A 12,527-nucleotide genomic window follows, 5' to 3' on the forward strand; every position below is an offset into this window, starting at 1 on the left:
TGTCTGAATCTGCTAGTCCCACCTTCACTTTTATATTATTATTTTTGGTAATGTTATAATTAAGAGTGTATTATTTTATGTATAAAGAGGATAGACAAAGAAAGAAGATAGTGGTTTCACGTAAGTATGCTTAAGATGTGAATCATCAATCAATTTATCAAATTATAAGCTAAATTTCAACAAAGCCAGCAAAACAATTTGGTTAGTATCCATGGAGAGTCAATTATTTCTTTGGAAAGATGGGAAATATGTTTGCTTTCTCAGTCCCTCATGCTCAGTCACTATATTGTCTGATGGCCTCAAGTTTTTCCATGAAGCAATTCAATTTTAATTTCACAATTTTCACTTCTTAGCTATGTTAGAACTGTTTAAATTTGCTTTTGTTTAACTTTGTCAAAAATATTTCATATGACAAAAATATTTTAAAAAAAATAATAAGAAATGCTTGTTTATACAAAAATAGTAAGATGATCAAGAGCTACGGTCCTTTCAACACTGTAGCTCCTCCCTGATCATTAAAGCCTCTGGGAAGGATAATATTTATGAAAATATTAGCCTCTGATACAGATAAGCATTTTAAGCATCAACATTTTCCAGCTCAAAGTGCTTTGTATATCTACCTATCTATCTATCTACATATATATGTAACAATCCAGGCTTCATGCTAGCATCACTAGAGAGTATACAACATAAACAAAGTAAACTCTGTTGCCATCACTGTATATGGGACTGCTCATTTCTCCTTCCTTTTTTCTTTCCTTTTATTTTCCAGTAACTTATCTTTCACTCTATATGATAATTTTATATCACTCTATATGATAATATATATACAATGTATTGAGCCTCTTGTATGATCCAGGTAGCTCATACATATAATATGATCTCTTAAAGACTGTGTACCCATGGAAGCAGCAAGTCAAGAAGTCAAACAATTTATTGCATTGGGAAAATCTTCTAGAAAAAAACCTCTTTAAAGTGTTAAAAATGAAAGATGTTTTAACTTTGATGTTAAAGGAGGACCTTATTCAAGCCACAGTATTTTCAATCACTTCCTCTGCACACCAAAGCTGGGCAATGAATAAGGAAGAGCAAAGAAGGACTGATGCATTAGAATTATGGTGTTGGCAAAGAATTTTGAATGTAACAGGGACTGCCAGAAAAATGAATAAATCTGTCTTGGAATAAGAACAGCCAGAATGCTCCTTAGAAGGGAGGATGGTGAGGTTGTCTCACATATTTTCGACATGTTATCAGGAGAGACCAATCCCTGGGGAAGGACCACATGCTTGCTCATGTAGAGGATCAATCAGTGAAAAAGAGGAATACCCTCAATGAGATGGATTGACACATGGCCACAACAACAGGGTCCAACATAGCTAGGACTGTGATGATGGCACAGGGTCAGGTAGTATTTCATTCTGTTGTACATTGAGTGGCTATGAGTGGTAATCAACTCCACGGCAACTAAGTATTTCATTCTGTTGTACATCGAGTGGCTATGAGTGGTAACCAACTCCACGGCAACTAACAAGCAAAGATTCTCTTTTCTGCAGACGGACATGTCAAGACTTTGAAAAGCTTGCCAAAAGCATGATGTGAACAAGAGCTAGGCTTCCTTTAAAGGCAAGTGTATTGCTGTTAAGGAGCCTTGCTGGCTCAGTGGTTGAGCGCTTCTCTGCTAACAAAAATATTGGAGGTTTGAACTCACCAGCCACTCCGGGCGAGAAAGATGTATCAGTCTCCTTCCCAGACTTACAGGTTTGTTGTTGTTGTTATTTGCCGTCGAATCAGCCCCGACTCATAGCGACCCCTCCTTGGATTTCCGAGGTAGTATCACTACGGAAGTAGGATTGCCAACTTTCCTTCCGAGGAGTGGCTGGTGGGTTTGAACCGCCAGCCTTCTGGTTAGCAGTCAAGTGCCTTAGGCGCTATGCTACCAGAGCTCCTGACTTACAGGCTTACAACCTTGGAAATCTGAAAGGGCATTTCTATCCTGTCCTATAGTATTGCTGTGAGTTGGAATTGACTCAAGGGCAGTGGCTTTGTTCGTTTTGTGTTTGGTACTGTTCTTCCTTTCAAGAAATGTATTTTCTGTTTTAGAAATATCCGATTACATTTTGACAATAAATTTAGATATGCATCTGAGAATTAATAAAAAGTAAAAGTACATTGGATAAGCCCATTTCTCATTGAAACTGAGTTCTCTTAGTTAAGTATGGTTCATAAAAACAAATCATTATTGCAATCTTAACTACTTCATTAGCTCAAAAGAGTAAGTAAACTGAAGTGTAATAAATGATGTACATATGTGGCTCTGAAAAATGTAGAAAGCTTTCTCATCCAAAAACAAAATAAAACAATATCAACAACAAAATGTGTACCATGAGACTCTCAACTCAATGTGCTAGATCTTTCCTAAGTTTACATTTTTTTTTCTTTTCGGTGGTGGGCAATGGGCTATACTGTTTTAATGCTTAAAGAATTAAAAATGCATTTTATAATGTTTTTCTAAGAGTAAAGATTTATAAACTATTTATCATGCAAACAAAGTCAAAATACATTTATGGAAAAATATACTACTGAAGTGACTGACCCTCTCTTCCCTCCTTAAAAATATCAACCATTGTTGATAATGTGTGGAGTGGGACTAACGATGAATACTTTTAACTTTATACTCAAAGGCAAAGTGAGATTTAACTTGCATCACATTTCTTGAGAATTTGGCCATTTTTGTAACTTCAGAAAAAGTTTACAACTAGCATATACACCAAATGTTGACTTATTTGTTCAGGCTTTTCCAACCCCATTATTCAATCTGGCCAAAACCATAATGCAGGCAATCTCAGATGCTTGTAAAAAAAATACTGGAGAATTTGATAATAACCTAATCTCCTTCATAGTGAATACACAACTCAAAAGGAAATAACTGCCACCACTAGAATAAAAGATTTGCAAGGATGGAATCATATTTGACTTTCTCATCCCTCTTTCCACATGGCATAGAATAGAGCCAGTCATTGTGGACTCTCCAAATATTTCCTGAATGAATGAATGAATCTAGTAGAATAATACTGTCCCCTTTTGAAAACTTTTATGATATATTTTATTATTATTATTTAGGTTCCAAAGTCTCTAGGATGCATGTCAGCATTGAAGAAGTTACCCAACTGTTTGTTTTTCATTTGTTGTTATTGAACACATTTTAAGTTGTTCTGTGTTCTTGTATGTATGTTATTGCAACTGCTGAACTTGGCAGTGTTCACAACTTCCTCTGTAAAATACTGCTAGAAAGCATGTTCTGAGTAAATGTAGGTCTTCAGGAGGTAGTACCCTTCTATGTCATGGGACTGTTTTCTTAAATAAACAGTTAATGGTGGAATCATAGTATAATGGTTTGTTTTTCCTTTATTAAAAAAAAAAAAAAACAAGGAAGAAGAAGAAAGAAAAAATAGGAATGTGAATCAGCTGCCATGTAAACTAAGTTCATCCCCTTTTGGCCCATCCACTGGGGCTTCAAATTTCAGACGATTTATCTTCTGAGTGCATTGCTCTTGGAATTCCCAAGCCAAATTTTTCGAAAAGATGATAAATCAAACTGAATTTAGATGTGTGCTCAATGATGATAATGAATATTTAGATGATATCGTATTATAAGGATTTCCTTTGAAATCTTCTGAAAAAACACAAATAGCTAGATTGTAAAATGCCAGTGGTAAAGGCAAAACTAGGACCCAGAGATAAAGATGTATTTTGGTACTTGAGAGATAAGTTTTTGTTGTAAAATTTTGCTTGTTTTGTTTCAGATAACTGCATACTTTACAATTTAGTCATGTTCAAACTAAACTCTGCTATCTGGGCTAAGCCAAGAGGACAGAGACTGTTCTGGCTTGTTATTATCTAATGTTTCATAAAAGCAGATGATAGAAATAAGCCATCATCCTAGAATCATAGAATATATATTTTTTAATAGTTTATTTTATACATGGGAATCCATTAATCCCAGAAAGATAAAATGGTATCTGTCCAAGATTGCAAAGTGATGGATCCAGACTGAAAAAGGAGTCCTACCTTCAAAGCTCTCTCTTTCTATGCTTCTCTGTTTCATTTACTTCTCATTAGATGGCACAGTCTCTTACATATGAATTACAGAGATTCAAACTGCAAATGCTAAATTCTTAGAGTATCCTTTTCCAAGAATAAAGAAAAAAAAAGTAGGGAAAGAGAGCCTGTGGGCCACTTACCCAAATCAGAACACTGGACAACTCGAAGATGGCATTGGCAGCGGAAAGGGCATACTGGCCCCAGGGGCTCCAATTCAGGAAACTCAGGAAGTTCCTCTGCTGGGCTTAGCCCAGAAGCCTCATCTTCTAACATAAAGTCAAATAAGCCTCTCTGTTGAAATGGTCCTGCCCAGGAAACTTGTGCAAGCAGGAGAAAGATGATAGTGGCCTTCATGATTTATCTCATCTATTTCAACAACCAGGGAACCTAGGAAATAAATAAAAGGTTCAGGAAGAGTAACGTTACCTGCTCCATAATAAAGTGTGCACAGAGAACAAGGTAAAGAAAAAAAAAATCATGTTTTAATGTATTATTACCAAGCAGAGCATTAAAAGTATATTTGAAAGGTGATAAAATATACTATGGGAGCTCTGGTAGCATAGTGCCTAAGGCACTTGACTGCTAACCAGAAGGCTGGTGGTTCAAACTCACCAGCCACTCCTCAAAAAGAAGATGGGACAATCTACTTTCATAGTGATACTGCCTCGGAAGCCCAAGGATGAGTCACTATGAGTCGGGTCCGACTCGACGGCACATAGCAACAACAACAACAACAAGAAGTTATATTGTAGGCCTAATTGCTCATCTATTTACTTATGGAAAAAAAAAATTGGAATGTATTTAAATCTACTTGTTTTCATCATGGGTCTGACTTAATATACTATATTTTACAACATTTACCAAATTATCATGATAGCAAATCGTGGAGAACTTTTCAACGCTTAGTCAACACAAACCATGCCACAGTGAAATAAAAGTTATGTCTATACACATGAGTGATCTCCAATTTCTACTTCAAGAAATATCTCTGGAAGCCCATCTGGTCGCTCCAAAAGCCAAAAACCAAACCTATGGCTGTCAAGTTGATTCCAACTTATAGGACCCTGTAAGAAACAGTAGAATGGCCCCCTAAGGTTTCTATCACTATAAATCTTTAGGGAAGCAGACTGCTACACCTTTCTCCTGCATAGTGAATGGTGGGTTCCAACCATCAATCTTTCAGTTAGCACATTAGTGCTTTAACCACTGAGCCACAAGGGCTCTTATCTCATCTGTCTATCCCACTATAATTATCTTGGTACTGGCCCTTCTCATCACTCCCTAAAGTATTGAAAATAATTTCCAACTAATCTCTGTCTTGAAAAATCCCTCTTCTCCACACCATTTTGCACTCTGCCACCCCAATCATCATTTAAAAAATAAATATCATTTTATTAATCTTCTACCACAAAACCATTTATTGACTTCCCATGGTGGGCCAATAATTCCATACTTCCTTGTGTTTCTTGTAATTCCATTCACAGTTTGATGACACATTTCTCTCCATTTTCTCACCACTCCTAGTCTCCATCTCAAGCCTGACATGAAAAACTAATTGCCACAGAAATACCTACCTTGTGTTGTAAAAAGAGTAAGTGAGATAATGGACTTCCCTTCTGTGCTCCTCTACTTATCCAGCTCAGGACCCAGCTTTCTCCCCCTCTGTGCTCCCAAAGAATGTTGCTCTTACCTCTTTTAAAGAATTTATCATATTATATTGTAATTTGTTCTGCCTGCTTGGTCTGTCCCCCCACTAGGCAATGTACTCATCCAGGGCGTGTCTTATTATTTTTTCATTCGGTATCCGGACCTTGCATAATATTTGCACATAAATAACTCAATTGACCATCACTTTATTAACAATATAATTTATTCAATTTGTTCCAAGCAAAAAACATATTTTTTCCCCAAACCAAACAAAATTATCCTTTTTTTCCCCCCCAATATCCAATTTCTAGCACAAGAAAGTTATTCAACTGATCATCTTAACTTGGTAAAAAGCAAGATTCATTTTCTAAAGTGGATCCATTGTCTGGTTTCCCAAACAGATCTTTTTTAATAAAAAGATAATCATACATGGAGAAATCCTAATTAATTTTTATATGACTTATCCGGTTTTACCAATTAGGTAAAAAAGAAAACAAAAAACCACATAATACTCATTCCTTCATTCTATAAACACTTATAGATCTATGATTCTGTGCTATTGGGTTGATTTAGTCAGCTAACCTGAACATTTTATCTTCTTATAAATCTGAATAACAAATATAAGTTGTTAATGTAAAGAAGACTTTGTCTCTTTTTAAGATGATATTTTTAAATTCTATTCAAATTGTTCCAAGTATCCCCAAAACATATTGTAGACATGACTTGCCTTGGACACTTGCAAGATTCTACATTAAAGCTGCATGTTTGTAGCTGCTTAAAGTTCTCAGTGTGTCACCTGGAAAGTTTTGTCTGAGTCCACTAAAGATGAAGCAAATATTTTTTTTCAATTTTCTTACAATTTAACTTACATTCATTACCAAACTATGTCTAAGGCAGCACATAGCAATATAGACTGACGGCTTTTAATTCATAAAATACCCTACTGATCAGGGTTCACACTAGCACTTTAAATTCAGGATCAAGTATTCTCTAGGGGCTCCCTTCCCCCACTCCCACCCCAAAGAGTGCATTGCCTTTTAAGAGCAGAGCCTATTGTTTTGGCCTGGCAGGGTTTACTTGGATTGAATCTAAGGGAATGGTTTTCGGTCTGTTTCACATTAAAATGCAATGTTTACGGTTTACCACAAGTTTGCTGGCCTTGCATATTTAGTGTCTTACAATTTTAGAAGAAAACTGAAGCAAACTAATTGCAGATTTAATAAATAGCAACAAGAGTTAATACAGATGTCACTTTTTGATCTTTTCTCTAGAGAAGAAAATGTCTACTAGTTTCTCTAACAACCCAAAAAAGGAAATGGTAATCATTAGCTCAGACCAATATTATCATTTACATTTGTTTACTCTCGTTGAAATATTTCAAATTATCTGCACAATATTCTTTTAGATGGAAGCTGAAAGTAGAGCAGCTAATTGCTTTAATTACTTATTTTAGGTCACTTTCATTTACTACTGTGTGCATGTGTGCATTTTAACTCTAATGCCCTAGGGAAGAATAATAGCTTGTCTAGGAACTTTATACAAATTCCCGCATAAAATAACTTCTTTGCGATTAGTGTCATGATACTGGAAATCTTAGAATCTTAAAGCAGTTACTGTGTACTATCATACTAGTTCCTTGAATCCTTTCCTTCTTTTGTTCATACATCAGAAAAATAAGCAACCAACAGCAGCTGTTCTCATAGAAGCCAAGGCATCTACTTTTGAAATACATACTTTTAAAAATGGCATTAAAATTGCTTTAAACATTCTGAAAATGTATGACTCTTTCCAAATGCTAATTGCTTGTAAAACGTGGCGACTCCACTAAAAACAGTTTATAATTTTTTTAATCAAAAATACTAATTTCTGGCCCTTACAACTACTTCAGTCCTTTAAATTAACTGCCTCACTGAAATCAACATTTTGATGATGTCACTTATGCTTTTTGGTGTGAGTCTCAAAGTCAAAATTTAACCCTCAGGAGATAAGTGAAGCTGTAAATGCAAAAAGTCACTAGATGACTTAAAACTCTAAAAAATAAAATAAATGATTAAAATATTAGCAATAAATCTAGCATTTATCCATAAGTATGCAGTGTTAGAGAAGGCATTTGGTTCTTTTTTCTCGTCAAAACAGCAAGAGGAAGAAAAAGCCACAGGTATTTATATCACTTGGGAGCCCACGTACCCAGTGGTCATCCTGTAACCCTGCCTTGAAATTAGAAGAAAAATAACTCCCATCTTCATTTCCTTGGGAATATATCTTATAATAAAACAGATTTGCATTGAAAATACATGGTTGCTTTTCTTTACATGTAAGGAATTACGCCGCTAACTTTGAAGATAGTTTAGTTAGCTCTTTAATATTCATCACACATATTTTCAATTCTCTGATGATAATTTCTATTCTTTTCTAGTGATGTAGAAATACATGTTAGACTTACATAGCAAATCACCAGAATTCATTTCTCTGACGTTTTAAAAGTTTTCAAAGTACACAAGAATTCAGGAAGGAAAGAAATCATTAAATAAATAATCAAACTACGAATAGTATGCTAGCCTAGAATGCTTTTCTGTTCACACTTCCTCAATAGCTAAACATTTCATTAGTACAAATACAGAATATATCAGTGTAGATAGTCACGGTGTTAGGTTACAGTTTTTTAATAAATACCCTTGCAAGAGCAGAAGAGAGAAAAAAAAAATTACAACAATGCATTCATTCATTTTACGAAATAATTAACTTGTTTTCAAGCAATACTTTTTTTTTTAATGCTGCATAAAGATTATTAAAAGTTTAGTACAATTTTTCTTTTCTGTTTTCTCACTAAATAACTCTTTTTTGCTTTTAAGTTGAACGAAGTTGTATTAGTCTGCAGCAGAGTTCAGGACAATTAGTGAAAATCATACCTTTTAATCCGGGGATTTGCCACAGGAGCCCTCAAAGCTGAGATGTAATTACACTAAATATTCAGCCCAAGCAAAAGAGTTTGCAGGTGTGGAAAGGAGGAGGGGGGTAGGTGCTGCTCTGTGACTGTCACTAGGTTGAAAACCTCCTGCTTCTACTCCATAGCACAGTTAAAAAATAAGGTTTCCCTCAATGAACACAATCCGGCTGACACCCACATTAGATCATATGGTAATGATATGTCTTTTGTATTGAAGCCAGAAACTTTATCGGCCTTTTTTTCTCCCCTTTTGCTTTATTCCTTTTGCATCTGTTTAAGATTCTAAACTGCTATTAGTATAGCGGAGCAACTTGCCTTGAAATTTGTCATATTTTGTTGAGTCATTTCCCTAAAAATATTGTAACTAAAGGATTTGTTTCCCCACCCCCAATCCACTCTACTCTCCACTCCTTCCAGCCTTGTTCGCAAGTAGCATTTATCATACTTCCCACATAGCACATTTTCTTTCTCCCAGGATGTGGATATACACCAAATGGAATGAAATTGATCTTGCAGTTATTTTAAATGTGGTTTGCAGTAATAAATGAGTAGCTTTATGTGAAAATACTCATTCGGATTCTTACTTGCCTTGGAATTTTTGTGCAAATTCAAGTGTGAGGCTACAGAGTTTTTCTATATCTTTGTAACATATTTCTAAAGTGTTCTGGAGCAAAGCCAGGCTTTTATATGAAAAACATGTCACATATTATTTTTATTACTCATAGTTTAAAATCTCTTTTGCTGCGCCCCAGTTTTTGTTTGTTTCGATTATTGTCATTGTTACTTTAGTAAAAATCACAGATACTAGAAGTTGGTCACAAGTTTAGACTATCAGAACCATTCAATTTTCATACACTATTATATTCTATAATCTGAAACTTTGAAAAAGCAGTACTACTATGACTGCTTCCAAATTTCAGTAAATGAAGGGGGAAAAGTGCAAATGCAAGGAAAGATATTTATTTAGCCACTGGAAAGCTTTTTGTGTTTTTGTAATTTCCTTGCTGGATGCTCTGGGTTCTCTCTGTGTACCTCTCTGTTTTGACTTGTATCTTTATGCTCTGGCCCCTAGGCTGTTTCCAGGTGGAGACTTGAAATCAACATCTGTGAAACATGAGCGATTATCCGGCTTTCTGATCCTTCACGCTGTCTCCTTCCTCTCCTGTCACCATCTAAGTGTACACTTCTACAGTAAATAATGCTTTGCTTTAATGAAACTTGAAGGAATTAAATTATTGAGTGAGTATTTAAAAGAGGGGGAGAGGTGTTATGAAGACTGGCCAATCTACTCCCATAGAGATACTGCCTCGGAAACCCAAGGAGGGGTCTCTATGAGCCAGATTTGATTCAATGGCAGTGAGTTTGGTTGGTTTTTTTTTTTTTTCCCCTCTATTTCTAAGTAAACTCATACTTCCCAGCACTCAGGATTGAACAAACTAGTCTCCTTGATCTCCCAAGCCCAGCCTCCCAATTTTAACATCTCACCCCTTTTCCTCTCTGACATTTAATGACCAATTACCCAGTTATTCTAATGGATTAGAAAAATGTAACCACTATTTTCCATGCATATTGGTGTGACTAAGGAACCCTGGTGGTACAGTGGTTAAGTGTTCAGCTGCTGGGTGATAATCAGTTGGTCTTGGTTCGAACCCACTAGCCACCCTGAGAGAGATGTGCAGTCTACTTCTGTAAAGATAGACTTGGAAACTCTATGACGCAATTCCATTCTGCTCTGTGAGGTCACTAGGAGTCAAAATCCACTGGATGGCAGTGGGTTTTGATTTGAATTGTGATAGTTCATGATCTTTTCACCTGAAATTAATTATTTTTCTCCTCTGAACTCCCATTGTATAGCATTGATCTCTCTTACTGAGGTGCAAGCCCACCTACCTTGTACTATAGTAATCTATGTACATGTGTCATGCCAAAGGAGCAAGCACATTGTTTTCATTGGCAGAGTCCCTTCACCACGGTAGATAGTAAGTAAATTGTCCAGAAATATCCAAGGAATGATTAGATGAAAGCAGTCAAAGCTTTGGCTATGGACCATATCATGATTGTTGCTTTGCTCTGCCTCTGGTTTGCTCCTTATTAAAATCCATGCCTACTAAAGTATATATGATGAATTACAGCAATAATTGTTACCTAGAAAAAAAAAAAGGAGTTTGAGGAGAATTAAAGGAGAAGGAGGCCAGGAGGATGAGAAGACATGTCAGCTTCGACAGGCAGATCACTGTACTTTCATAAAAGAGAATCATTTCGGTTAAGGTTTAGATCCTGATCCACTCCATACCCGTATTATATGAACTCAGGCAACTTAACCTCTCCGACTCTCAGTTTCTGTTCCTGTAAAATGAGTAATAATTAGTACCTACTTTATAGTGTTGGGGTGAAAATATACAGAGACACAATGTATGAAGCACTTAGAACATGGCCTGTAGAAGTTAAGGTCTATCTAAACTTTTATTATTTTCTGATTATTTTGTATTTATATTTTATATTTAGAGAAGGGAATTGAATTTGGGTATGGTAACTATTATTTATTATTTCCATTTTACAGATGAGAAAAATTAAGCCCAAAGGTCTGCCCAAGTTCACAGAGCTGGTAAGAAGCAAAGCAGAAACTAATACTCAGGCCTTCTCCCACTGATTTCAGTGATCTTTTCATTAATCTACTGTATTCTAAGAAATATCAAATCCTTAAGATAAAGACAATTAATTTTTTAAAAAAAGATAACATGGTATTGCAGACTATTTTAAAAACCGTAACCAAGTAACAACCATTTTTAACCAACCACCTAGTTGTTGTCTCATTGTCTACTGACTTCTGAAGACCCTAAGTTAGGTCAGTGTAGAACTGAGCTCCAAAAAGTTTTCAATGGCTGATGTTCATAAATCACCAGACTTTTCTTTTTTTCAGTGCTGTGACCAACTGACAATTCTTTTTAGACTTTTTATATTTATGCAGGAGCAAAAAATGTAAAGATTCTTATTTTTTTAAAATTTTAATAAGGACCTCACTTCTAAAACTCCTAGCATTTTCACAAACATCATCTTACTTAAAATCTTTATCTTTAATCAGATGCTAATTTATATATCAGTAAACCCATTTTCAGATGGAAGAAACTAAGTCATAAAAAAATCATACACAGTTAAGTCAAAAAGAAGTCATGGCACTTTCACCAGAATCCATGTCTTTTGCAATCTAACATGTAATCATGAAATGGAACAGTTTTGAGGCTAAAATCTGCACTTATACAGAGATTGCTTAAGCGCATCCTGGCTTGGAATGTTTGGGTAGGGTTCACTGAAATCTTGGCTGCTTTATAGATATTTGAAATATTCGTATTCAGAGCACATACCACATCTGCTGTTAAAACCACTTAAACTGTGATTTCTACTGACAATTGACTAGCTAACAGGGTAACTATAATCTTCATCTTGTCAAAGTTTATTTCAAGGTTAGTCACTCTTTCTCACCATCATCAAAGACAAGTGATTTAAACTGTACCTGCATATTAAGGATGTGATGAATGCCAGAGCTCAGAAAGATCTCCTTCTGACACCCTTTTATTTTCTAAGAGGTCTGGAAGCAATGATTATCTTCACAAACCTGATGGGACTGGTTTCTTCTTAGATTGACTCTTCAAATTCAGGCCAAAAGCTGGAACAAGAAATCTGGTTCTGTATTTTGCCACCATAGACAGATTTCTTCCTTAGCCACAAAAGAAGAGTAGCTTGGAATTCAGGGCAAATTTGAATGCAGGATGGCTTGAAATATGATTTGTTAGCAGAAATTTTTACCTTGGCAATATCTTTTTTTCATCATGCC

The 12,527-nt window shown here is 35.5% G+C and overlaps 1 protein-coding gene across 1 annotated transcript in view; it reads right to left on the bottom strand.

Annotated features, from left to right (window-relative positions):
- DCN (decorin) overlaps positions 1 to 4,455 on the bottom strand; it is a 46,085-nt gene extending 41,630 nt beyond the window's left edge. Inside the window, exon 1 of the mRNA XM_007946123.2 lies at positions 4,242 to 4,455. Coding sequence (XP_007944314.1) covers positions 4,242 to 4,455 — 214 coding nt within the window. The remainder of the gene's footprint in view (positions 1 to 4,241) is intronic.
- Between the last annotated feature and the right edge of the window lie 8,072 nt (positions 4,456 to 12,527).

The sequence above is a fragment of the Orycteropus afer genome, unplaced genomic scaffold (genome assembly GCF_000298275.1).
Source record: "Orycteropus afer afer isolate SDZICR_OR568_19922 unplaced genomic scaffold, OryAfe1.0 scaffold00151, whole genome shotgun sequence".
NCBI classification, from domain to species: Eukaryota; Metazoa; Chordata; class Mammalia; order Tubulidentata; family Orycteropodidae; genus Orycteropus; species Orycteropus afer.